At 37.4% G+C, this 26,529-nt stretch overlaps 1 protein-coding gene across 49 annotated transcripts in view; it reads right to left on the bottom strand.

Annotated features, from left to right (window-relative positions):
- Positions 1-398: 398 nt before the first annotated feature.
- EIF4G3 (eukaryotic translation initiation factor 4 gamma 3) overlaps positions 399-26,529 on the bottom strand; it is a 319,678-nt gene continuing 293,547 nt past the window's right edge. For all 49 annotated transcript variants that reach the window (XM_070599696.1, XM_070599791.1, XM_070599639.1 and 46 more), the window contains 7 exons: positions 21,515-21,640; positions 19,567-19,648; positions 17,636-17,734; positions 10,450-10,596; positions 5,790-5,871; positions 3,563-3,709; positions 399-1,420 (listed from right to left, as the gene is read on the bottom strand). In XM_070599696.1, coding sequence (XP_070455797.1) covers positions 1,239-1,420; positions 3,563-3,709; positions 5,790-5,871; positions 10,450-10,596; positions 17,636-17,734; positions 19,567-19,648; positions 21,515-21,640 — 865 coding nt within the window. In that variant the 3' untranslated portion in view covers positions 399-1,238. The remainder of the gene's footprint in view (positions 1,421-3,562; positions 3,710-5,789; positions 5,872-10,449; positions 10,597-17,635; positions 17,735-19,566; positions 19,649-21,514; positions 21,641-26,529) is intronic.

Genomic DNA, 26,529 nt, shown 5'->3' with positions numbered 1-26,529 from the left:
AGCATTGGAGGGTATTGATGATTTTAAAATCAATGGTAGTGGTAGTCTCAAAGTGAATTAGTGTCCCTAGTCCTAATGCATCCAGTGAACACTTATTATTTAAAAAATTGCCCTTAGGTTCACTCCCACCCGGAATGCATTTCTAGTTGGTGTTGGAAAGAAGCTTCCTCTGGACTTTCAGAGGGGCTCTCCCACCCAAGCACAAGTGCCTCCTTACCCACCAAGGAGCTTGCCTTTTCCACCTGTAGACACACACACACACACACACACACACTCACTCACTCACTCACTCACTCTCTCTCTTCAGGAGCGATTTGGACTAGACAACAAATAGCCAGACAGCACCTCCCAGTAATGGGCGCACATGCAGAAGCTGCCAAAAGGAGAAGTCACTTTACTTTCTTTTAAACTTGCAATGTTTGTCTTTATTTTGTTCTTTATATTTTGAAAGTGAAAAGAAATAGTATTGAGTCAATTTCTTTTTGTTTTTTTAAATATTTGTTCTATGTATTTACAAGCCTTAAAGTTGCTCTAAAGATTTCAAAAGTATTAAGAGTACTTTTCCCAGGGTAGCACTTTTTTTTTAAACAATTCTTGGAGTTCTCTGGTCCACAGCATTTCCTTCTGTTCCAAGGTTATGTATGTTTTGATTACTATTGTGATTTTTTTATTTTCTGAAGCAAGCTGAGAGGCAGGCAGAAAGATTTGATGCCAAAAAAAAAAAATCTTTCTTACCTTGTTCACCCCTAACCTTCTTAAATCTGGACTAACTACTATGCTTTAAAACAAACGTGAGGTGCATCTGAAGGGGAGGGAAATTTATTTCTCTGCTTTTCTATTATACAAGTTGTTTACAGAAACTGCAAATTAAAAAATTACACTGGCATTTGCAGTCCTTAAAATAAATTAAAAGTTCTCAACTTTTTTTCTAAACAGATGTTTTTTTCTTTAAAGTATGAGTCCTCGTTTAAAAAGAAAAGATTAAAACAGAAAATATTTTCTATAAATAATACATGTATTTTGGTTTTAGTGCTCCCGCCCTCAGGTTTGAAGTTTACTTTTTTCCAGTACCTTTTTCCTCCATGATCACCTTTTTTTCTCTTTCCCCTCTCCCACTCGTGCACACGTGGGGGTTTCTGCGAGAATTGGCCTTGCTGCACTGTGATTGGCGAAGACGTGAAACTTTTTAAAAAAATACTTAAATTGTTTCTTTTGTTTCGTTTTGTGTATTTGAAGTTTTAGTTATCCTCAGACTCCTCTTCAGCTTCCCGCAGCCAGGTGAAGAATGCTGTGACAGATTTCAGGGCCACACCCTTCCCATTCTGCTCTGCGGGGTCCTTGCTGCTTTCCCATTTGTAGAAGGCATCCTCGGAGATCACTTCCTCGTCATACAGGCAATCAAAAAACATCCGGAGCAAATCTACAAGGGGTGAAAGTTAGCCATCAGTTTTAGGGGGCAAAACTGTTGTGCAGGAAAGATTGTTATTTCTAAGCAATGAATGAATGCACATTAATTTCCTTAGAGAAGAGCATCCATGACAATTCACTATACTCCCTCTCGAGAGTATAATATTAAAACAATTTGTCTAAAGAACAGGAAAAGAAGATTTAAGCACTCGAAATTATTTTTTATTTCTATTATTTTGTTCAATTTAAACTATTTTCTGATACTGCTGAGATGTTTGATATTATGTAGTTCTCAACCTAAACACTTTCAAAATTGAAGAGTAATTTTTAATCTTCTTCTTTATACATTTCTCCATTGTTTGAAATTTTACAACAAAAATATATTATTTTTTAAAATTTCAGGAGAAGCAGGATGTACTTTCCTCTCTTCTAATGTATTTTCAAAATGAAAAGAGCAATAATTTATATGAAAAACAGGAGTAAAAATTATTTCATCTGGATTTTATCCAGTGAAATGATAGTCTTTTTTTTTTTGAGGAAGACTGGCCCTGAGCTAACATCCATGCCCATGTCCGCACCCAGGATCCGAACTGGTGAACCCTGGGCCGCCGAAGGGGAACATGGGCACTTAACCACTGCGCCACCAGGCCAGCCCCATGATAGTCATTTTTTATTGTTTTCAATGCCCAGATGATCTGGGTAATTTTAATTCTCTGTTTTGTTCTCACAACAGAAACTGACCTTAACATTATTGTTCAAAAAAGAGAGAAAGTTCATAGAAATATTATATTCTCTTTTTTCAATTCCTTCTTTATGGGCTCTTAAAATTCACTTCCAGTCAGCTCACTGATCATATTAATGGAGGGAGGCAGTGGAATAAGCAATAATTGCTAATAAATAATAGGTTTAGAATGAATGATATTAAAATTTTTCTTTAGATTTATCTTTGTAATTTTATTAGTCAAGCTAATATCGAAACCACTTTTCATTCTCTAAACCCTGATTGGTCTATGTGGAAAAACAGAAGCAAGTGGCTAGGATTCTGTTGGTAGTAAATCTAGAATTAAACATCTTTCCAGAGATTACTGAAGCTGATTAATTAGGGAGATACTTTAATTTGACTTGCTGAGCACACAGCATCAATTTCACCTTACTACTTAACCATTTCTTAAAAAGTTAGTGTCCTTATCCTAGAGGAGAAAAAAGGAAGCCATGATGTAAATGACCTGTCAAAAGTCTTGAGAGAGAAAAAACAAAGTCAGATTAATTCTCTGATTCAGACTTAGATGTCTCTTCAGTTATACCCTGAGGACTATTTGTTTCAATCTTTTCCTTTATCTCCCAGTGGGATTCATCAGCACTAGGAAAGAAGGAAAACTTTGAAAAAGCCACAATCTAAACAAGCGTCAAAGAACTACTTCGGTGCTATGTCTAAAATAGCCATGTACTATCCTTTTTCACAAGTTTCACTGAATTTTCAAGAGTTAATACAATTCAGTTAATTTACTAGTAATCACTAAGACTTGGGTGTTCAGGTTACCTTATCTGTTTGGTTAGTCAAGAATTAATCTTAACCCTTAACTGAAAACTAGTCTAAAATGCCTTACTATCTTTGCTGAGTGTCTGCGGATTCTGAAGAGTATCATCTTCTTCCATTATTAAGACCTGTGTCAAAGCAGGTGAAAGATTGTACTGCACATATGCTAACACTGAGATGCCCGAGACCTGCACTGTCTAACAGGGTAGCCACTATCCACATGGGACTATTTAAATTTAAAATAAATTCAAAATTCACTTCTTAGTCACAATAGCCACACTCAAGTGTTCAACTGACACATGTGGCTCATGGTTACCATACTGCAAAACAGAGCTATCTTTCCATCATTGCAGAGAGCTTTATTAGATAGACCTGCCCTAAAATGAGGATTAAATCTCTAATATAAGCTAGTTTTCTCGTCTCCTTCTCATAAAAGTCATGTACAGAAAACACTCAGGTTTATGAAAGTGTTTGGTTATCTGAATTTTTGTCACTAGTGATTCCTTTAGTATCCATTATTCTACTATTACGTTCAAACCCAGCAAACCAGCTCTGAAGTCCTGGCCTAGATAAATGTCACCCACTGGTTAGGTTAACTGTAACGAGAGGTAAACTTACTGGCAGGTTGATCAAGTTTTACTATTGATGCTTGTAGTGCATAAAGTGCTTGCAGTTCCTTCTCTGTATCTGAGTCTAGGTACTTGAGTAAGATGGGCACTCTCTGCTTGATAACCGCAGTGTCCACTCGAAAGGCAGAACAGTCAGCTAGAGGCGGCAGAAGAACTAAGCATTACATTGAGGTGTTAACACACAGAGCTATTTTAATTTTCTGAGTTGATAAGACACACATGACTCTGTAAGGAAAAGAGGAAGGGGGTTCAAGGCGAAGATTCTGAAATCCAAAATGTCCTGAAATTTTTAATGGGACATTCTCTCTGAAATTATACAAAAACATGGAGGACGGATGTATTTGCAGAGCCGGGTTCCCTCAAGAATAGTGCACCCGATTCTTTATCTTTAATCATAATGAAACAGGGATAGCGGTTTTATGACATCCCAAACTACAAAATGAATATTATAAAGGAAATTGAAGCGACAGTTCATGCATATCTTGTCAGAAGGGTTAAAGAAGTAGAACCATAATTTGATTATTAGTACAATGAGGACTAACTGTGACAGTGGCAAAGATCACATCTAGTCTAGGCCTTTTGGGGAAAAGGCACAATAAAAAGGGGCTGAGGAAAGCACCTTCAGGGCCAAGAAGCATAGGTTTTACTTCCTCTGTAACTTAGCACTGGAACACAATAGTTTTTTCTTTTTATTGGCTTATAATATTGTGTAAACTTCAGGTGTACACTATTATATATCAGTTTTTGTATACAATCTTTTTTTTTTAAAGACTGGCACCTGAGCTAACAAGTGTTGCCAATCTTCTTTCTTTCTTTCTTTCTTTCTTTCTTTTATGCTTTTTTTCCCCAAATTCCCCCAGTACATAGTTGCACATTTTATTTTATTTATTTTATTTATTTTTTTGAGGAAGGTTAGCCCTGAGCTAACATTGGCTGCCAATCTTCCTTGTTCTGCTGAGGAAGACTGGCCCTGAGCTCACATCCATGCCCGTGTTCCTCTACTTTATATGTGGGACCCCTACCACAGCATGGCTTGCCAAACAGTGCCATGTCCGCACCCAGGATTCGAACTGGCGAACCCCGGGCTGCCAATGCGGAACGTGTGCACTTAACCGCTGCGCTGCGCCACCCGGCCAGCCCCTTTAGTTGCATATTTTAGTTATGGGTCCTTCTAGTGGTGGCATGTGTGACACCACCTCGACATGGCCTGATGAGTGGTGCCATGTCCGCACCCAGGATCTGAACCGGTGAAACCCTGGGCCTCAAACGCAGAGCATGGGAACTTAAGCACTCAGCCACGGGGCTGGCCCCTACAACCTTGTTTTTAAAAGCAGCTTTTATACTTTCCAATTCAGATTTTAAAACACCAAAGTCTTACGATTCCATAGGTACTGGAAATGATTTACAAGCTTTTTATGACGACTTTCTACACAGCTTATTTTCCTCATTAAAGAATTAACATTGAAACAACATTCATCTGACTGAAAATCTTAAATTACACTTCTGAAGCTATCTTCTAAAATAAGAAAGACAGACAAGAAATTCTAAACAGCTTTTGAACTGATGGATTATTTTTTCCTTTTCAGTGAGAGAAATGTGGATTTCTATCTGAGGCTAAGTGGATGGGCTTATTAAATACTGTTAAATACTCTATGCAGCTTGGAATATTTAGCGTTTCTACGATGCTAATATTATCCATCTATGTAATTCACAAACATTCAATGAAACCATTTTATATAAAGTCAAGATAAAGCAGGAGAAACAACTGGTATTTTCTTTTCTCATCTATGTATTTATATAAAATGGTTTTTCTGTTGAGACCGACCCTTCATTGATATTAGGTTAAGAATATTCAACCCATTCATTGTAACTCTTGAATGGGAGAAGGAGGCTTTAAATGTTGGAGCTGAAAAGTAAAGGAAAAGCCACATGCTACAGAGTAGAAAACAACCCGAGGAGCATGCACCAACTTTCTGCTGAGTGAAGAACACAGGTGTGCAGCAGCTGCTCAGATCTGGACTCTCTGCAGGCAGAGTAGCCATCTAACCCCCTGCTTCAGATAGCCAGGCACTGCAGACAGAAATGGCACCCATTTGCACAGAAACCGAGCTATATAGGGCAAGTTTTGAAGACAATATAAACTCAGACCCTATCATCAGTAGTTGACATGCTGGGGATTTCAGATGTTAAGAGCTGCCTTCAGAAACGTTACTTACCTATAATAGCTGCTTTACAAACGGCTGTCATTAAAGCTCTAAGGAATGTAGGTGAACTCATCTGGCTTTCATCTAGATTAGCCTGAAATCAAAAGTAAATGGAACACTTAAAGGTACCCTTGCACAAGGGAGAAATTGTTTCCTCTGAACGGGGCCTCATCTGGCACTAAGGGCAGACAGGATCACACTCAACCTCCTTGCAAAAGTTAATCTTCTGATTTGTTGGCAAACACTTGGGCTGCTGTCAGTTCTGCCTGAAAGCGCTCTAAGGAGCCGTATTTGGTGTCCAGGGAGCTTACTGCTGCCTATCCTTTGTCCCTTCAATTATGCAGTGCTGTGTACTTTCGTACATTTGGAAGTGAAACCATTTAAAATATTTTTTCTTCAATAAATAACTCATATTAAGACGATCTATCCAAATCTATACATTTGACAGAACAACTGTGTCACAACCATGGTGTACTTTAAGGACTACTTTTCTCAGTAGTGTGTAACTACTTTTAAATGTGCAAACACTGCTTTCTCATCTTAGTTCCAATGTGCATTAGAGATTAATCTCAAGCGTTGCCTCAAACCAACCCTTCAGGCAGTGGTGAGAAAACTGTTACTCTTTTCTAAGGATGACAAAAGAAAGTATTTAGAGATATATTGAGTAAATGGGCCCCAAATTTATTTTTTAGTTTATCTCTCTTAAGATCTTATCTTCTTGCTATAAAACATGGTGCTAACCCAGATGAGTAGCAGAAGAAAAAGAAGAATGAAAGGAGACATTTTCTAGGCAGGTATTTCAAACACTTTTCCAAGTTTATGTCCCTTAGCCTGTAAACAGAATTAATGCCTGTCTCTGTTTCCTTTAATAGCACAGCAAGGTATTTTCCACTGACAGGATCAGCCTTAAAATGACTGGCCAGGAAAAAATTAAAGATGTCATTATAACTTCTGTATTAGAAAGCTAAGAATTTCAAAGCTATATAGAGATCAGTTTAATGTTTATGAATTCTAGAACTGACATCCATCTTTGTTGCCACCTAACCTCGAACATCCCTGGGAGGAACTGGCAGCTCCTTGAGAGCAGAGTCAGCAGTGGTTAACAAGTGAGGTGGCCGCTCTGCAGGAGACTGGCAGAGCTGAACATGGAGAACTGCGATACACTAAGATGTTTCATGACCAATCTTCTCCCACAGAAAAGAACCATGTGGTGCCACTGCTGACAGCTACGGGTGGGATGGGGTGGGGCAAGAGCCACACATGGAAGATGTCATGATGCTTTACGTGTTATACACAGTTGCTGGTTTATCCCTCTTTAAAAAATACTTTAGGCTGAAGCCAGGCTGGTCTAGCCCCAGAAATTACTTCTGCAAAGTCTGAACAATTATTTTTGAGGAATAAATGAGAGAATAAAAACATACCATTAATTTTTGGCTAAATAATACTTTATAAACAGGTTGACAGAGCTATTTCAAGCACTGACTATCATTTGAAATCCCCAAAGGATTAGATTTCAAGCAGAGTCTGAGAAAAATAAACATACTAGCTAAATGTAATTAGATAATACCACTTCCAAACCATTTGACTGTTTCTTTTGTTTTAACAAACTGCATATTTCTTCTACCTAATAAAGCCAAATACTGTAATTCTAATATCCCAGAGTAGAAAAGACCTAAAGAAAAGTGTCAAGAATACTAAAGTATAGATTAAGCAAAGATGTTAACAAAAATGGGCAAGAACAAGATGGAAGATGGGTCTGCTAATTGGGATAGATAAATAAAATCAGATTTACATAATACCAGTATCAGATACAGAGCAACAAATGTCTATATGTATTGTGAGCTCAGCTACTATTATGATTTTGTCTTTTTCTTCTTTTTTTTTTGTTTTTGGTGAGGAAGATTGTCACTGAACTAACATCTGTGGCAATCTTCCTCCATTTTGTATGTGGGATGCTGCCACAGCATGGCATGATGAGAGATGCATAGCTCCATGCCTGGGATCCAAACACGCAAACCCCAGGCCACCGAGGCAGAGTACGTGAACTTAACCACTGCACCACCAGGTCAGCCCCTCTCTCCTTTTTAAAAAGTCATCTTTATTAGGTATAATGTACATTCAGGAAAATACATCTTTTGTCTTCTCTTTAAGGAGAATAATTGTTTGTCTAGAGTAGGCAGAATAAGTATTAACACAGAAAAAAAAAAAGAAGAAGCCAGCCCAGTGGGATAGTGGTTAAGTTCACTTGTTCCACTTTGGCAGGCCAGAGTTCACAGGTTTGGATCCGGGGCTCAGACCTAACACTGCTTGTTAAGCCATGCTGTGGCAGCATCCCACATAAAATAGAGGAAGACTGGCACAGATGACAGCTCAGCGACAATCTTCCTCAAGCAAAAAGAGGAAGATTGGCAACAGATGTTAGCTCAGGGCCAATCTTCCTCACAAAAAACACAAGAGAAGCCCAACATGGAAGAAGAGGTAAAAACACCACCATTTTGTAATACATGAGAAAATAAAAGACTAAATTGCTGAAATGATGGTGCTCTATGAAGAATCATGAAGAAAGGGAATGATGCTAAATATGCAAACCTTGACCCAACTTCTAAAACAGAAAAGAAGGTATATGATGTCAATAACACATGAGAAAGTCTGGTGCTGACTCTGTGCTAAATTCTATAACAAACTATCACATGAATGGTTAAAAGTATTAGAGAGAAAAGAGATGGTTATAGTAAGAGTAACAAATAAGTACATGGAAAACAAGTCATGCCAAACTAACCTCCTTTCCTTTTCTGATTTTACTATATGGTAGCTCGAATGGAGATAGGCATATATTGTCTGGACTTCAGCAAGGCATTTGACAAATTATCTAATGATAGATATCCCCTTGTGGGCAAGATGAAAAGGTGAACTAGACAGTAGAATGATGCGAAATAATAAACAGGTTAACAGCTGGAAATGTCCATGGGGACAGGGGTCAGTCTCGTCCCTGAAAGTATACTCCTTTGTTCTTGGCCTTACTCTATTCACACATTTTACCCATAACTTGGATGAGGACAAAGTTGGCTTATTAATGAAATACAAGGTGAAAAAGGTGGCAAGCAAATTTTATGACCACGTCAGAATCTAAAATGTCCTAACAAACTAAAAAATGTGTCTAATTTAAGAAGATGAACATAAACAGAAATAAATTATTAAAACCCCATTTTGGTTCAAAGACCAAATGCTTCAGTTCAGGATGGGAGAGATGGCTAAACTGTAGAACATAAAAGAATGACTGAAAGAGCAATTTGAGTTCAGCGTGGCAAGCCTGCCAGGAGCAGAGACCAAAACAACAGATGCAACAGCACTGCATAACTCCCTCCTGTTCGACAACATCTGGTGATCATGCTCAGTTTGCGCATGTCACTTTGAGAGGGATGTTGAAAATCCAGGTATGTTTGGATAAGAGTAACCAGACAAGGGTTTGGATATCAAGACTTCAAGAAAGAACAAAAGAACCTAGAGAGGGAGACAGAGATATAATGATAGACGATTATTATTAAATAAAAGATTCCAACTAGGTGAGATGATGGACTTATTATCCTGTATAGACCTGGGGGAAAAATAGGTAAAAAATTAAATTATCAGAACCTTCATTATTTCTCAAAGCTTGGAAGTGGTTAAAGAAACAACAGCTCATTACAAGGACTACACAAGAGGATTTATACAAGAGGGAGAGGACTAGATTAGCCCTCCATGGCTTTCTTTCAATTTGGATTATTATATGATCCCATGGAAACTGTGCACAAATAAAACACACTTCCATAAGTAATAATTACTAAAGGAATACATTAACACATTAAAAAGAGACATGATCAACAAACTCCACAACACAAATAAGTTATAAAATTTTCAGAAAGGAGTGTTGTTATGTAAACCAACTTATTTCATAATAATTATATATTGTTTATTACTTTTATCCAGGATACTTTTTTCTTGGTGAGGAAGATTGGCTGTGAGCTAACATCTGTTGCCAATCTTCCTCTTTTTGCTTGAGGAAGATTGTCCCTGTGCTAACATCTGTGCCAGTCTTCCTCTATTTTGTATGTGGGGTGCCATCACAACGTGGCTTGATGAGCGGTGTGTAGGTCTGCACTTGGGGATCTGAAACTGCAAACCCCAGGCTGTCGAAGCAGAGTGTATGAACTTAACCACTATACCACTGGGCTTGCCCCAGGATAGTATTTTAAAATGTGAGAACATTTAGGAAGAACTGTAAATTTGTGAATGATAAAACGTAGGGTAGATCCTAAACTAATGAGAAACTCAGAAAAATGGCTTATGTTCTGACTATTTTTAGCTGACTTTATAAAATACTATGAATCTTATAAAAACAGAAAAATAGCCTTAGAGTTCCAAACACTGGACAGCCACATGCAAAAGAATGAAAGTAGACCATTCCCTTACACCATGCACAAAAATAAACTCAAAATGCATTCAAGACTTGAATGTAAGACCCGAAACTATGACACTTCTAGAAGAGTTTCAAACATACAAACAAGAAAGAACAAAAACTGACTTCGTGAAAGTTAAAAACTCCTATGAAGTGAAACGGAAATATGTGAGTTAAGGGGATCCCCCGAGAATCTTTGTTGCAGAGTTTTCAGGGAAGGTGACGTAGTCTTTATACCTCTACCCAGTCAAAGATTTGTTCATCATTCGCTTTGTCCTCAATAATGAGTTTCTCAAGTCGCTTATATAGCTCTTCAGCAGAGAGTTCTTTCTTTGAAAGTGCTTCGGAGGAACAGGAACTATCAGACTCTATAAAGTCCAACTTCTGAAACACAAAATGTCGAACATATTAATATAATTCAGTATTATTAACACCTTGAGAGGAAAACAAAACCATGAGTTATCTCTTCTATTTTACATGGGATCAAAATGATCAGCAGAAGCCATTTTATATTCATAGTTCTGAAAGACTCTCACTCCATTATCTTTCTGAATACTTCTCCAACTTTTTATACTGTCTATCTGATGCTCCTTAAAAACAAGCAACCGAACAAACTCCCTAAAATTATATCTGGTTACGCTTACCTCCAAAGCATTCTGAGCTTCAATCTCACTCTTAGCTGTGACACAGCTCTGAGGCAGCGTGCAAGTATGAGCAAGGGTACAATTTAGCTCCCCTTCTGCAGCCTATGGTTTAACATCAGTATGGCAAGAGAGCAGCTGTCAAAACTCTAGTTTTAGTTTTAAGTCCTCAAAACACCTCCTGACCGTTCTGAATCAAAGTGTGAGAAATCATGCCATAGTTGTTCAACTCTTCGATGGATAGTTTAAAAAAAATCAATAAAAAAATTATTGGTAATTTTCCAGGGTTTAAGGCAGTAAGGTATGTAGGTAGTTTCACTATGCAAAAACCATAAAAATTAAAGTATTAAAGATTATTAACTTAAGCTTTTCTCTAATAAGATTGTGATATATCCCTATACCCTCCCCAGACCCACAAAGAAAAAATTACCTTGAATTTTGTGAAAACAAAGTTTCATCCTATCATTTTAATTGTCGTTACCACTTACATAGCACTTCTAAATAATATTTTCCTATACAGTTTTAGAAACATGATTTGGTATGGCAGTTTTCTGACTCAATCTGGATAATTTAAATACTCCATGCTCCACACTTCAGTATACACCCAAAAGCAAAAGATGATGGTTGTAAGTTCTTTTAAGAACAGGCAATCAATTTTTCATAACATTGAAACATTCTTCAAATTTATTCTAATACTCCTAGGTGTTAGAACAGGTACACAATTGAATACCTCTTTGACCTAACACAAAGCTACAGAAATAAAGTCTGAGAGCACTTAACGAAAACAACAAAATCAAACATGAAGTACACTGCTCATTAATACACTATGACATAAAAACATTTGAAAATGAAAGGCTTTCCACTGCCAAAGGGAGTCAGTGGTGAATGTAGCGTTTGCAGAGGAACATTTCTTTCTCAGAAGCCCTGTGTTTCTGTGTCAGCTGTCTCATCTCCCTGGAGCCTAGAGGCTGGGATGCCAATGTCTGCATCAGTTCATCACGACCTCCTGTAGACTGTGCCAGTTCCCAGAAAAAGAGCATTAAACTAATTATTTTAAAAGAAAGCTGAAAGTTAGGATACAGAAGTTTTCTGAAACCTCATTTTTCTAATTGTCTTTAAACACTTTTATTAATAACAACAACATCCATAAGTGATTGAGTACCTCTCTGGGCTCAGTGTTTCTTACATATTATCTCACTGAATCCCCATAAAAATTCTACAAGGTAGGTATTATTAGCATTTCATAGGGTGAGGAATCCGAGGCTTAGAGAAATCAAGTAATTTGCTTAAAGTGACATTAAGTGGTAGAAAACTGGACTCTGAAAGCAGCTTTATTTGACTTTAAACTAGGGTGCCATGTGTTTTAATTTCTCTTGGACACATACCCAGAAGTGGAATTCCTGGGTCATGGGGATTCTATAAGAAACCATCTGTATGCTACTTTCATTAATTACATCTTTATACATTGTGCATCCATTAACAAATTTATAATTGTTTTACAGATTTTCCTTTTAAATCACATAGGAAACAAAAAGAGGAGCTACAAACCAAAATCACAACAATACTTGCTTTTATATTTACCCATGTAGTTACCTTTATCAGTGATCTTTATTTTTTCCTATGGCTTTGAGTTACTGTCCAGTGTCCTTTTGTTTCAGCCTGAAGAACTCACCTGTGCACTTCTTGTAGGGGAGGTCTACTGGTGAACAAACTCACCTAGTTTTTAAATCTAGGAAGGTCTTAATTTCTACTTGATTTTTGAAGAAAATTTTGCCAGACGAAGAATTCTTGGTTGACAGTTTTTAAATTTCAGCACTTTAAATATATCATCCCAGTGTCTTTTGATCTCCATGGTTTCTGATGAGAAATTGGCTGTTAACCTTGCTGAGGATTCTTAGTATGTGATGACTCACTTCTTTATTGCTGCTTTCAAGATTTTTCCTGGGGCCAGCCCAGTGGCGCAGCGGTTAAGTGTGCACGTTCTGCTTCTCGGCAGCCTGGGGTTTGCTGGTTCGGATCCCGGGTGTGGACACAGCACTGGCTTGGCACGCCATGCTGTGGCAGGCGTCCCACATATAAAGTAGAGGAAGATGGGCAGCGATGTTAGCTCTGGGCCAGGCTTCCTCAGCAAAAAGAGGAGGACTGGCAGTAGTTAGCTCAGGGCTAATCTTCCTCCAAAAAAAAAAAAAAAAGATCTTTCCTTTGTTTCTCTCTTCCATCAATTTCATTATAATATATGTTGGTGTAGATCTCTTTGAGTTTACCCTTAGAGTTTGTTGAAAATTTGGGAAGTTTTCGGCCATTATTTCTTCAAATACCTTTTTTTGGGGCACGTTTCTTTTCCTTCTGGGACTCCATAATGTGTATGCTGGTACACTTGCTGATGTCCCCTAGGTCCTTAGGCTCTGTTCCTTCATCTTGATTCTTTTTTCTTTCTGCTCCTCAAACTGAATAATTTCTTCTTGTAAAGCCTCTTTATATGTTTAATGGATTAATTTTTCATATGTATTACTACAATTTTAAGGTTTTTTTTTTCAATTGCAGGGCCTAGCTTAAAGAATTCAATGATACTCATAGTTCCATATAACAATACCAGAAATTTCGTTAACAAAACAATAAATAAAAAAGCCTCTCTGTTGCAATAATTAAAGATAAATTTTCATGGCCATAAATTAGAGCCAAACCAGTGACTCCTGACTGGCTGAACAATTTCAATTCCTTATTTTCAAGTCCACTCATTCTTTCTTCTGACTGCTCAAGTGTGTAGTCGAACCCCTCTAATTTTTCATTTCAGCTATTGTAACTTTTCAGTTTCAGAATTCCTATTTAGTTCCTTTTTATAATTTCTATCTCTTTATTGATATTCCTGACTCATTCATACATCATTCTCCTGATTTCTTTTAGTTCTTTGTCAACGGTTTCTATCAGCAACTGAAGCACATTTAAGACAGTTAAAGTCTTTGGTATGTCCAATGTTTGGGCTTTCTCAGGGATGCTGTCAGTTCTTTTCCTATGAATGAGCCATTTTCTTGCTTCTTTGTATGCTTTATAATTTTTTTGTTGAGAACTAGACATTTTGACTATTGTAATGTGGTAACTCTGGACATCAGATTCTCTCCCTTCCCCAGGGATTACTGATGTCGTAGTCAACTGTTTGTTTAGACACTTTTAGACAAGGGTTACACTCCTTCTCATGTGTTGTCACTGAAGTCTCTGATCCATTATCTCTGCAGTCAGTCAGTGACCTTCCAGAGATTTCAGTGAATGCCTGGATCCAACGAGAAAATGAAAGGGGACTGGGGAAGACACAAATGTGTTGTGTTTCTTTATATTCTTTGACAGACACTATCCAGGAAGCTGCTTCAGCCTAAGGTGTTGAAACAAAGGCTAGGTCTTGCACTGGACCCTCAGTGAACTGCCAGGCAGATTAAAAGACACACCAGTCTTTGAAAAACAGGGTCTTTATTGCTCAACCTGGCACCCGAAAGCTGCACCAGAAAAGGACATACCAGACCCCAGCTGTCTGCCACAGGGCTGGGATCTGGTAGCTTCCAGGCAAAATGCCAAAAATCACTGAAATTTACCAGACTCTCTTTCCTCCAGCATTCCCCTGGCGCTGGTAGTGCATATGTTCAACTAGACTCCACAGTTCCAGAATAAGTGATTCTAACAGATCTTGTGAGCTCAATGGTTGTTTCAGTGGAGGGACTAATTCTGGAGTTTCTTACTCTGTCATCTGCCCTACATCCATACATTGACTTTTGAATGTTAAACTAACTGTACGTTCCTGTGATAAACTCTACTTGGTTATGATGTATTATCCTTTTTATACATTGCTGGATTTGATTTGCAACAATTTTGTTGAGAAATTTTACTCTATGTTAATTAGGAATATTGGTCTATAGTTTTCTTTTCTTGAAATGTCATTGTCTGGTTTTGTTACCAAAGTAATGGTGGCCTCATAATGAGTTGGGAAGTAGTCTCTCCTCTTCAATTTTCTGGAAGAATTGGTGTATAATTCTTTGCAGAATTGGTATTATTTCTTCCTTAAATATTTGGTAGAATTAATCAGTGAAACCATTGGGGCCTGGAGTTTTCTTTCTGGGCATGTTTTTAAATACTTCAATTTCTTTAATAGATATTCAGGTTATCTATTATTCTTCAGTCAGCTCTAGTAGTTTCTATCTTTCAAGATATTTTTTCATTTCAACTAAGCTGATGTATTTCTTGGCATAAAGATTATTCATAAAATTCTATTCCCATTATTAAGTGTAGAATCTGTACACATAAAATGTGTACAATGGTATCTCTCTCATTCTTTTTATTGGTAGTTTGTGCCTTCTCTTTTTTCATTTTTTTAGTCTGGCTAGAGGTCTATCACTTTTATGTTCTCAAAGAACCAGTTTATGGCCAGCCCTGGTTGTCTAGTGGTTAAGCTGAGCGCACTCTACTTTTGCGGCCCAGGTTCGGCTCCCGGGCACAGACCCATACCACTTGTCTGTCAGTGGCCATGCTGTGGTGGTGGCTGACATACAAAAAGAGGAAGATTGGCAACAGATGTTAGCTCAGGGTGAATCTTCCTCAGCAAAAAAAGAAGGAAAAAAAAGGAACTAGCTTTTGACTTCACTGATTTTTCTATTTCAATGATTTCTGCTCTGATCTTCATAATTTCCTTTTTTCTATTTACTTTGATTTTTGTTTGCTCTTCTTTTCCTAATTTCGTAAGGTCAAAGGTAAGGCCACCGATTTGTGACCTTACTTCTTTTCTAGATACAGATGTTCAGTGCTAAAAATTTCACTCTAAGTACTGCTTTAGTTGCATCCTGCAGATTCTGATATGTTGTGTTTTCATTTACGTTCAGTTCAAAATATTTCTTACTAGCTTTATGATTTCTTGTTTGACTCATGGGTTATTTAGAAGTGTGTTAAGTTTCTAAATATGTGTTGCCCTTATTCTAAAAGGTTAGTTTAGTTAGACAATTTAGATTAACTGACATTTTCTCTGCTCTTTGAGATTATTCCACCTTCTGGCTTTCATTGTTGCTATTGCAAAGTCTATTTTTCCTTTGTAGGTAATGCGCTGCTTCTTTCCAGTTACTTTAAAATCTTTTCTTGGTCTTTAATATTATGCAGTTTCACTAAATGTAATTATACTGTGTGGTATACATGTGCTTTCTATACAGAGTCATAGATTTTATCAGTTTTGAAAAAGTCTCAGCTACAGTCTCTTCAAATACAGTCTTTTCCCCATTCACTGTATTTTCCTTTCTGGGACTCCAATTAAACATGTTAGATTTTCTCATTCTGTCCTCTAAATCTCCTTAGATCTCTTAGACTTCTACCCAGTTGTTTCTTTCTTTTTTTTTTTTTCAAATCTGCCCAGTCATTTTGACTGGTCTATTCTTGTTTACTTATTTTCGTGATTCCCCCTTTTTTATACAGTGTAATTTTAAATTCTGAGTGATAATTTCATTATCTCAAGTCTTTGGGGGTCTAAATCTAGTATTTATTGTCTGTTTACTCTCACTCAGGGTTACCTGCTTCACAATATGTTACATGAACTCTGTTAACTCATATATTTACACAATGTTAATTTGTAGGAAATAAGAGGACTTAAGTTGAAGATGTTTCCCCCAAAGAGCATTTGGCCTGCTACTTCTTGAAACCAGGATAATGCTGAACTGGGACCTTTTCAACTTCTTCCAAGATCTCTGGCAGCACTTATATGGCATTGGGCAACAGCCCTTTCACATGCACTTACTGCTCAGAGCTCAAGTTTCATCTCTGGCTTTTCCTCCCCTTGTTCTTTTTGTTCCTTGGAAATTTCTTCCACTTTCTATGAGCACAGAAATGCAAGATAAATTATGGTTCACCTAGGTTTTAATTGTGGCAAGAATGCTAGTGTTCCTGTCTATCTAAACTATAACCAAAAGGAAGCTAAAGTCCATAGTAACCTAATACAATGTCATTATACAGCACAATATACTTACTTTAAATTCATTTTCAGATTGCTTTATTTTCTTTTTACCTAAGAGTAATTTTTTTTCTCCCTATTACTGATTTTGTTGGCTGTCTTACCTTTGATTTTCCTCATAGGTTTTAGGATTCTGACTTGCAGGATCATTTTCAGAGGAAGATTTTTGTTTTCTTTCTCTGTCACTCCTCCTAGTTTAATACTTTTATGGTTGCCTCTATCTGGTCCCCTAGAATTCTTTGTTTAGGAACTGATTATATTGACCATGGGGTCTTCTGCCTTTTTGTGGATTTCTAGATCAAGTCACCAAGTCAGTAGGAGTCTAGCTAAGGTTCTGGCTCTAAGACTGTCTACTTCTCTTGAACTTATTTATCTATGGAGTTATCACTTGTTTTCACGCAGTAAGCCTGTATCTAATCTTATATCGGTAAGAGGCATTCTAGTCCCTATTACCCAACAGAAATAACTTCTGGCTATCTCTGCCTGCTTTCAGACCCAGAGCTCATAAGACTTGCAGCTTTAACCCTATTACCCCTGCTTTATTTATCAGTATCATTTCTGCTTCATGAAGACATGTAGCATGTTTTCTAAGTAAGGCTAAGTCCTTTAAATTTTAATTTTTATCTATCATCTAATGAATGCACAGTTGGAGTGGTCTTAAACACATGGACTTAAAGGACAGCTTGACCATGATTCCTATCTTGGTCTAATTTTAATGATTGGAATATCAATGAAACTACCTTCAGTTCCTCTATGAAACAGATCAACCACTACCAAAAAGGCAGGCGCACACCTTGTTCTTACTCACCTGCTCCAAGAGAAAACTATGTACATCTTCCCCTTCTGGTAAAAAGTCCTTCCAGCTGAGGTCAGCCTCCCTCCATACGGCTCCCACTTTCTTATGGCTCTAAAACAGAGACAAGGCCAGTCCATTTACTTTCACAATAGAAGAAGGCTTGCTTGAAGAGAAGAGTGTGGGACTGTAAAGACTGAAAAGTCAAAACTTTTCCTTGCTGATATGAAGTTAATTTCTTAGGACGTTTATCTTTCAAACTGAGATGTCTGAATGTATGTAAATATAACAGTGAATGATCGAAGTATAGCTATTTAAGATTCAATAATTTCATTCCCAGATGACTAAACTGAGGATTTGCAAGCTGGTGCTTGAGATTTATGAACACAATCACCTAAAAAAATCCAATGCACAGAGTTTATAAATTTAACACTGTCTCTTTTCCTAGATAGTGCTATATGCATCTGCTATTAAAGCCATTCAACAAGCTTCACTGGAATTCCTCTTCATAGTGGATCATAATCATGCTGCCTAACATGAGAATGACTAAGGAAGGTGTTGCTCCTGACCCAGGAATGGGAAGTATTTCAAGAGTACCAAGTGCAAGTCTGAGCCCAAGAAACAACAGAGAAGAGCTGTTGTCAGCTTCGAAACCGGTGAGGAGGTGCAAGTGCACTGCCTCAAAAAAGTCTCAGTGATAAAGGAAAACGTCAGATTTTGAGGCTGCGGCTGTCATCTAAGGAACATGTATTCATTACTTCATAGAGAAACTTGCCCAACACATAGCTGCTAACTTGGTAGAAACAGGATTTAAACCCAGGCTGTCTTATTGCAGAGTTTATGCTCTATGATAATTTGCGTTTACTTAGGAGAAGTGTGAGAATTTGCTTTCTGTTTCTACAAACAAAAAGAATTTGAGTTTTAAATAAGGACTAAAGTTAAGTAGGAAGAAGTGGAGGAGGGAATTTTGGATCTAAAAATTAGAGTTCAATAAAAACTTCAGTGCCATCAAGCAAAGAGTATTCACAACAAATAGATAATCAGCTAGAACTAGAGACCAGGCTATTTAGAACACCTATCTGTGACTAACTGTTACACAAATGTGATACAGAAGAACTTCTGCAGATTCAGAGGGAGAAATGAAATGTTGAAAATTTTTTTTAATCAATGCCTATAAAACAATGAAAACTGGCTCTGGTTTGAGTAAGTCAGAAATCACTCCAACATTTTCACGAGTTGTGTCGTTCTGACGTCTCTCATCCAGGTGATGCTCGTCTGTGATGCTACACCACTTTCCCAAACCTCTCAGACCTCTAGCATCACACTGACGCGCTCTTTGGAAACTGCTGGTTTAGACTTGGCTGTCTCCCTCTGGAGTCCACAAATTCTTCAAAGGTTTAGTAATCTTTGCAGACTGAGATGGGGTCATAGAGCTTTGCATAAAATTATGCAGCATTTATTAAACTAAAATAAATTTAAGATACAAATTTACAATCCTGCAGAATCATTTTTACCACCTATTTCTAATGAGATTACCTAGTCATGATTCAAAAATAATAAAACTAATCATTTTATGAACCCTATCTTTCTCTGAAAGCAGGCGAGTTTTCATTGAAATCTATTAAAAAGTATAAATAATGTAGTCATTTTGTTTCAAGAGAAGAGAAAATTACTAGCTGCAAATAAAACATATCTTGAGATTTTTTAGAATTATACCAAATCTAGTTGAGATTAGATAATTCTTTCCCAAATTCCTAGTAAACAAAAGGACAAATATACCTCTGGAAGAAACTATATTGAAACAGAGACCTCACTCTTTTTTCAAATAATAAAAGGAAACCATTACTTGCACAGTGATACCTAACCTTTTCACAGATAACTCAAGATCAAAATCACTGCCTTTCCTAATATTTGCTGTTGAGTCTGACATTCAATTTAACACTTACCATTTGTTTGCACAGAAGGTGCAATATTTCAGAAAGCAAGATACCAGCTCTTCCAACAGGAAGTAAAGGTTTGCTAAATTCTCTGTAAAAGATAAGAGCAGTGATTAAATACCTTGAATAAATTCCCTGTTCTAGAACAGTAGGCAAACAATGTGTGTCAAAAGAACAGACACTGTGCAACCTAAATAACATTGGGCAAGCCAAAGCTCCAGTGCACGATCTAAGCAACTGTCAGCAGAAGTAGTTCAGAGACTTCAGGTCCACTTTATGCGTCATGGGGAAGTTGGAAAGGGCCTTTAGAATTACTGATTTTTGCCTTTTTCTTTAACTGCTTCAGTGACAGAAGCAATGCACAGATCAGTCTCAATAATCTATTTATGTAAACTCCACTTCAAGCTCCCTTAAGTAACAGGGACTTGTGAAGTTTAGTTATGAAGTGTTCTTAAGAAAGGAAGTTTTTCTTTAGAATATGGAAGAAACAGAAAGGGACCAATTTTTTCATAGTCTAGTCTAAATCAGTATTTCCCAAACTGTGTTCTACAGGATATCAATAATTATTCCCTAAAAAAGGATTCTACAGTCAATTAAGTGAGACAATGCGGAATTAAACAAAGCTAAATAGTTCTTATTTGTTGCTTTGATTTACTACAGGATTCTCATACTCTTTAAGGTGCTATAATACCCTTTGTGAATCTCAAAGCAAAGGGGACATAACAGTATGCAGAGTTTGACTATATGAATAGCTTTTTTTTTATTGAGTTAATGATAGGTTACAATCTTGTGAAATTTCAGTTGTACATTAATGTTTGTCATTCGTGTTGTAGGTGCACCACTTCACCCTTTGTGCCCACCCCCCACCCCACCTTTCCCCTGGTGTCCCCTAAACTGTTCTTAGTCCATAATTTTAAATTCCTCATATGAGTGGAGTCATACACAGATTATCCTTCTCTAGCTGGCTTATTTCACTTAACATAATTCCCTCAAGGTCCATCCCTGTTATTGCAAATGGAATGATTTTGTTCTGTTTTGCAGCTGAGTAGTAGTCCATTGTATATATGTAACACATCTTCTTTATCCATTCGTCTGCTGATGGGCACTTAGGTTGCTTCCATGTCTTGGCTATTGTAAATAATGCTGCAATGAACACTGGGGTGCATAGGACTTTTGGGATTGCTGACTTCACGCTCTTTGGATAAATACCCAGTAGTGGGATGGCTGGATTGTATGGTAGTTCTATTTTTAATTTTTTGAGGAATCTCCATACTGTTTTCCAAAGTGGCTGCACCAGTTTGCATTCCCACCAGCAGTGTATGAAGGTTCCTTTTTGTCCACAACCTCTCCAACATTTGTTACTATCAGTTTTAGATGTTTTTGTCATTCTAATGGGTGTAAGGTGATATCTCAGTGTAGTTTTGATTTGCATTTGACTATATGAATAGTTTTTAAGGAAATAATGTTTTGAAGAAGCATTTGGGAAATACTAGTCTGTACAATGTAGCAATTGCCCACTCATGTCCAAATCTAGGAATGCCTGAGATCTCAGTTCCTTTTATTACAATCCAAGCATGTACTATGCAGTTGTCACATCTGACAAGCTATTATGTGGAAATAGCACTTCTAACAGCATTGGAACAATGAAAGATATAAAAGTCAGATTAACATTAAGCTTCCAGGAGTAATTACCTTCCAGTTACATTACTCTAAAGCTCTATCTGCACTCCCTGCTACCCTCACTGGACTACAGGGTGATCAAATCCCCATCGCCTCTCCAGTGTAGATCTAGTATAATGGAACATTTTTATTCTGAAATTAGAAATCTTAAAGAGTCATAAGCTGCATTCAAGGGTCTCCAGAGACACCAAGGAAACAGCACTATGCTAGACAGCCAGCTGATGAGTTTTGCATGACTTAAACTTGATATACATCAAAATAAACAAGTACAACTTACATGATAAGTTCTCTCATGGATATTCCACCTTCTTTTAACATGGGGGTCACCAGTTCAGCAAGGTACAACCAAATATGGGGAATATCAATGGCCATGTCATCTGCCAATTCCAATGTTTCTGAAAAACTGAAAGAGAACAGGAAAAAAACTCACATGCAAATGTAATTCAAAAGTTAAGAATAATTAAAGAGACCAAAAAATCAGTCAGTCAAGAAATACCTATTAAGTGCTTGCTATGTTAAGCACTTTTCTAGGCATAAACTAACTGGTAAACAGATTCCTGCTCTCAAAGAGCCTGTATTAGCGTGGGGAGGAAGAAGAGCACAGACAAAAGCATACTTGCAGTTGGGCCTAATATTCTGAAGAACTTGAACTGTGCTATCAGGATATCCCAGGACAGGGTCGGGGGGGGGGGGGGGTGTGTCAGCAAATCCTTCTGTATGGAGGTGACATTTGAAAGGCTTAAATGATGAAAACTAGGCAGCCCCGTGAAGTTCTGGGGGAGGAGCTACTCAATTTAACCCCACACCATAAAGAGCTCACCACAGTTGACGATTGTATCCTCTGAGTCAGTCAGAGGCACTGATTAAAAACTTTATGTAATGCAGACCAGATGCAAAGAGATGAAAAAACAAAAATTCTTGTCCTTGAGGAACTTACAATGGGGGGGAAAACTGGATGGATATAAAAGAGTCTGACAACATTACTAATAACATGATCATTGGGACATGTTACAAACTCTGTACCTCTAAAGAAAAGCTAATGGAAGGGGCCGGCCCGGTGGCTGAATGGTTAAAGTTCGTGTGCTCTGCTGCGGCGGCCCAGGGTTTCGCCACTTCGAATCCTGGGAGCGGACATGGCACAGCTCGTCATGCCACGTTGAGGCGGCATCCCACATGCCACAATGAGAAGGACCCACAACTAAAAACACACAACTATGTACCGGGGTGCTTTGGGGAGAAAAAGGAAAAATAAAATCTTAAAAAAAAGAACAGCTAAGGGTTTCAGACTTTCATGGGATGAAATATTTCTCAATGTGACGTAAAATAATGGGATTTAAACTTAGGAAAGTCAAATGCAAAATAGCAGCATGGTCTTATTTAGGCTGAAAATCATACCTATTAATTTAGAACTTTAAAAAGATAATTTGAGACCATTAATTAGTTAATATACAGCAAATTAAAAGGTACAAAAGCAAAAGTAAATTTAACTATATAAGACATATACATAATTACAAGGAAATCCACAAAATAGTAAGGAAAGGGATGAATGAATGAAGGGACCATGGGCACACAGTATTTGTCTTCACATCCTTTCAGATCTCTGAATACATAAAATGTGTGCTTTTTCACCGCAGTTCCAGTTTCTACTCAGAGTATGTCACTCTTTTTACCTGCCTCAGAAGCCCACGTTATTAAAATTTTTCACTTAAAACAAGGTACAACTACAAGGCAGGGTCACCCTTCTGAAGGTGCCATTCCAAAACAGTTTTCAGCTCAGTCACATTATTCAACTCTGGGCTTCCTGAATCCTTAATGCCAACTTTCTGACCTCACAATTTGCAATTTATTTGACATCTATTTGCTATACAACAGACACTTGACTCTTGTCTCATTATGTATATCTTTTAGCTCAGCTAATGTGCCACTGATGGAATATAACCTGGATGGACTCCGGAATTTCTGGTTGATGACCCTACAATGCCAATTCATGTTCCATGGGATAGCAGCACACAATTAAGCTGTTTAACGAGCTCATGAGACAACTACAGCCTTCCTGGTCTTTCAGCAGTATATCTACTGTTATTTTCACGTCCTATTACAACTAAAAGGTACCCATATTCTTGCCTTTGTTTTCTACTTCTTGATTAGTCAGTTCACCACGGGATAGTTGACAATCATTGGTTAAATTCATACTGCTGATAAAAAAAATATTTGGCTGAACATAAGATTTGTGTAGAACAAGCCTGCAAGAGACTTATTTCTTTTTAGGATTTAGTTCCTAAATCCTTTTGTATGATTTTGTATATATGTACAACATCTTCTTTATCCATTCAACTGTTGATGGGCACTTAGGTTGCTTCCACGTCTTGGCTATTGTAAATAATGCTGCAGTGAACACTGGGGTGCACAGGACTTTTGGAATTGCTGACTTCAAGTTCTTTGGATAAATACCCAGTAGTGGGATGGCTGGATTGTATGGTAGTTCTATTTTTAATTTTTTGAGGAATCTCCATACTGTTTTCCAAAGTGGCTGCACCAGTTTGCATTCCCACCAGCAGTGTATGAAGGTTCCTTTTTGTCCACAACCTCTCCAACATTTGTTACTATCAGTTTTAGATGTTTTTGTCATTCTAATGGGTGTAAGGTGATATCATAGTGTAGTTTTGATTTGCATTTCTCTGATGATCAGCGATGAGGAGCATCTTTTCATGTGTCTATTGGCCATCAGTATATCTTCTTTGGAGAAATGTCTGTTCATGTCTCCAGCCCGTTTTTTGATTGGGTTGTTTGATGTTTTGTTGTTGAGTTGTGAGAGTTCTTTATATATTATGGATATTAAGCCTTTGTCAGATACATGACTTGCAAATATTTTTTCCCAGTTAGTGGGTTGTTTTTTTGTTTCAATCCTGTTTTCATTTGCCTTGAAGAAGCTCTTTAGTCTGATGAAGTCCCATTTGTTTATTCTTTCTATTGTTTCCCTTCTCTGAGAAGGCATGGTGTCCAAAAAGATCCTTTTAATACTGATGTCAAAGAGTGTACTGCCTACGTTTTCTTCCAGAAGCCTTATGGTTTCAGGTCTCACCTTTAGGTCTTTGATCCATTTTGAGTTTATTTTGGTGAATGGTGAAAAAGAATGGTCGATTTTCATTCTTTTACATGTGGCTTTCCAGTTTTCCCAGCACCATTTGTTGAAAAGACTTTCTTTCCTCCATTGTATGCCCTCAGCTCCTTTGTTAAAGATAAGCTGTCCATAGATGTGTGGTTTTATTTCTGGGCTTTCAATTCTGTTCCATTGATCTCTGCACCTGTTTCTGTACCAGTCCCATACTGTTTTGATTACTGTAGCTTTGTAGTATGTTTTGAAGTCAGGGATTGTGATGCCTCCCGTTTTGTTCTTTTTTCTCAGGATTGCTTTAGAAATTTGGGGTCTTTTGTTGCCCCATATGAATTTGAGGATTCTTTGTTCTAATTCTGTAAAGAATGTCTTTGGGATTCTGATTGGGATGGCGTTGAATCTGTAGATTGCTTTAGGTAGAACGGACATTTTAACTATGTTTATTCTTCCAATCCATGTACATGGAATGTCCTTGCATCTCCTTATGTCGTCATCCAATTCTCTCAGAAAGGCCTTGTAATTTTCATTATAAAGGTCCTTCACTTCCTTAAATTTACCCCAAGGTATTTTATTCATTTTGTTGCGATTGTGAATGGTATTGTGTTCTTGAGTTCTTTTTCTGTTAGTTCATTATTGGAGTAGAGAAATGCTACTGATTTACGCAAATTGATTTTATACCCTGCAACTTTGCTGTAGTTGTTGATTACTTCTAAGAGTTTTCTAATGGATTCTTTGGATTTTTCTATATATAAGATCATGTCGTCTGCAAACAGCGAGAGTTTCACTTCTTCCCTCCCTGTTTGGATTCCTTTTATTCCTTTTTCTTGCCTGATTGCTCTGGCCAGGACCTCCAGTACTATGTTAAATAAGAGTGGTGACAGAGGGCATCCTTGTCTCGTTCCTGTTTTCAGGGGGATGGGGTTCAGTTTTTGCCCATTGAGTATGATGTTGGCTATGGGTTTCTCGTATATGGCCTTTATTATGTTGAGGTAGTTTCCTTCTATGCCCATTTTGTTGAGAGTTTTTATCATAAATGGCTGTTGGATCTTGTCAAATGCCTTCTCTGCATCTATTGAGATGATCATGTGGTTTTTATTCCTCAGTTTGTTGATGTGGTGTATCACACTGATTGATTTGCGGATGTTGAACCATCCCTGTGTCCCTGGTATGAATCCCACCTGATCATGATGTATGATCCTTTAATGAATTGCTGAATTCTGGTTGCCAAAATTTTGTTTAGAATTTTTGCATCTATGTTCATCAGTGATATTGGCCTGTAGTTCTCTTTTTTTGTGGTGTCCTTGTCTGGTTTTGGTACTAGTGTGATGTTGGCCTCATAGAATGTGTTAGGAAGTGTTCCATCTTCCCTAATTTTTTGGAATAGCTTGAAAAGGATAGGTATTAAATCCTCTCTGAAAGTTTGGTAGAATTTCCCAGGAAAGCCATCTGGTCCTGGGGTTTTATTCTTCGGTATGTTTTTGATTGCTGTTTCAATCTCCTTCCTTGTGATTGGTCTGTTCAAATTGTCTGCCTCTTCTTGAGTGAGCTTTGGGAGATTGTAGGAGTCCAGGAATTTATCCATTTCCTCTAGGTTATCCATTCTGTTGGCATATAGTGTTTTGTAGTATTCTCTTATAATTCCTTGTATTTCTGCAGGGTCTGTTGTTATTTCTCCTCGCTCATTTCTGATTTTGTTTATTTGAGCTTTCTCCCTTTTTTCTTTCTAAGTCTGGCTAGAGGTTTGTCAATTTTATTTATCTTCTCAAAGAACCAGCTCTTTGTTTCACTGATCCTTTCTACCGCCTTTTTCATTTCAATAGAATTTATTTCTGCTCTGACTTTTATTATTTCTCTCCTTCGGCTGACTTTGGGCTTTATTTATTCTTTTTTCTCTAGTTCAGTTAGGTGTGCTGTAAGGTTGCTTATTTGGGATTTTTCTTGTTTGTTAAGATGTGCCTGTATTGCGATGCATTTTCCTCTTAATACAGCTTTTGCTGTATCCCATATGAGTTGGTATGGCATGCTATCATTTTATTTGTTTCCAGGTATTTTTTGATTTCTTCTTTAATTTCTTCAATGATCCATTGCTTGTTCAGTAGTGTGATGTTTAGTCTCCACATCTTTGTGCCTTTCTCAGTTTTTTTCTTGTAATTAATTTCTAGCCTTATAGCACTATG

Source organism: Equus przewalskii, chromosome 2 (assembly GCF_037783145.1).
Source record: "Equus przewalskii isolate Varuska chromosome 2, EquPr2, whole genome shotgun sequence".
NCBI classification, from domain to species: Eukaryota; Metazoa; Chordata; class Mammalia; order Perissodactyla; family Equidae; genus Equus; species Equus przewalskii.
The sequence above is the reverse complement of the archived record's forward strand: the minus strand, read 5'-3'. Positions and strand labels throughout refer to the sequence as shown.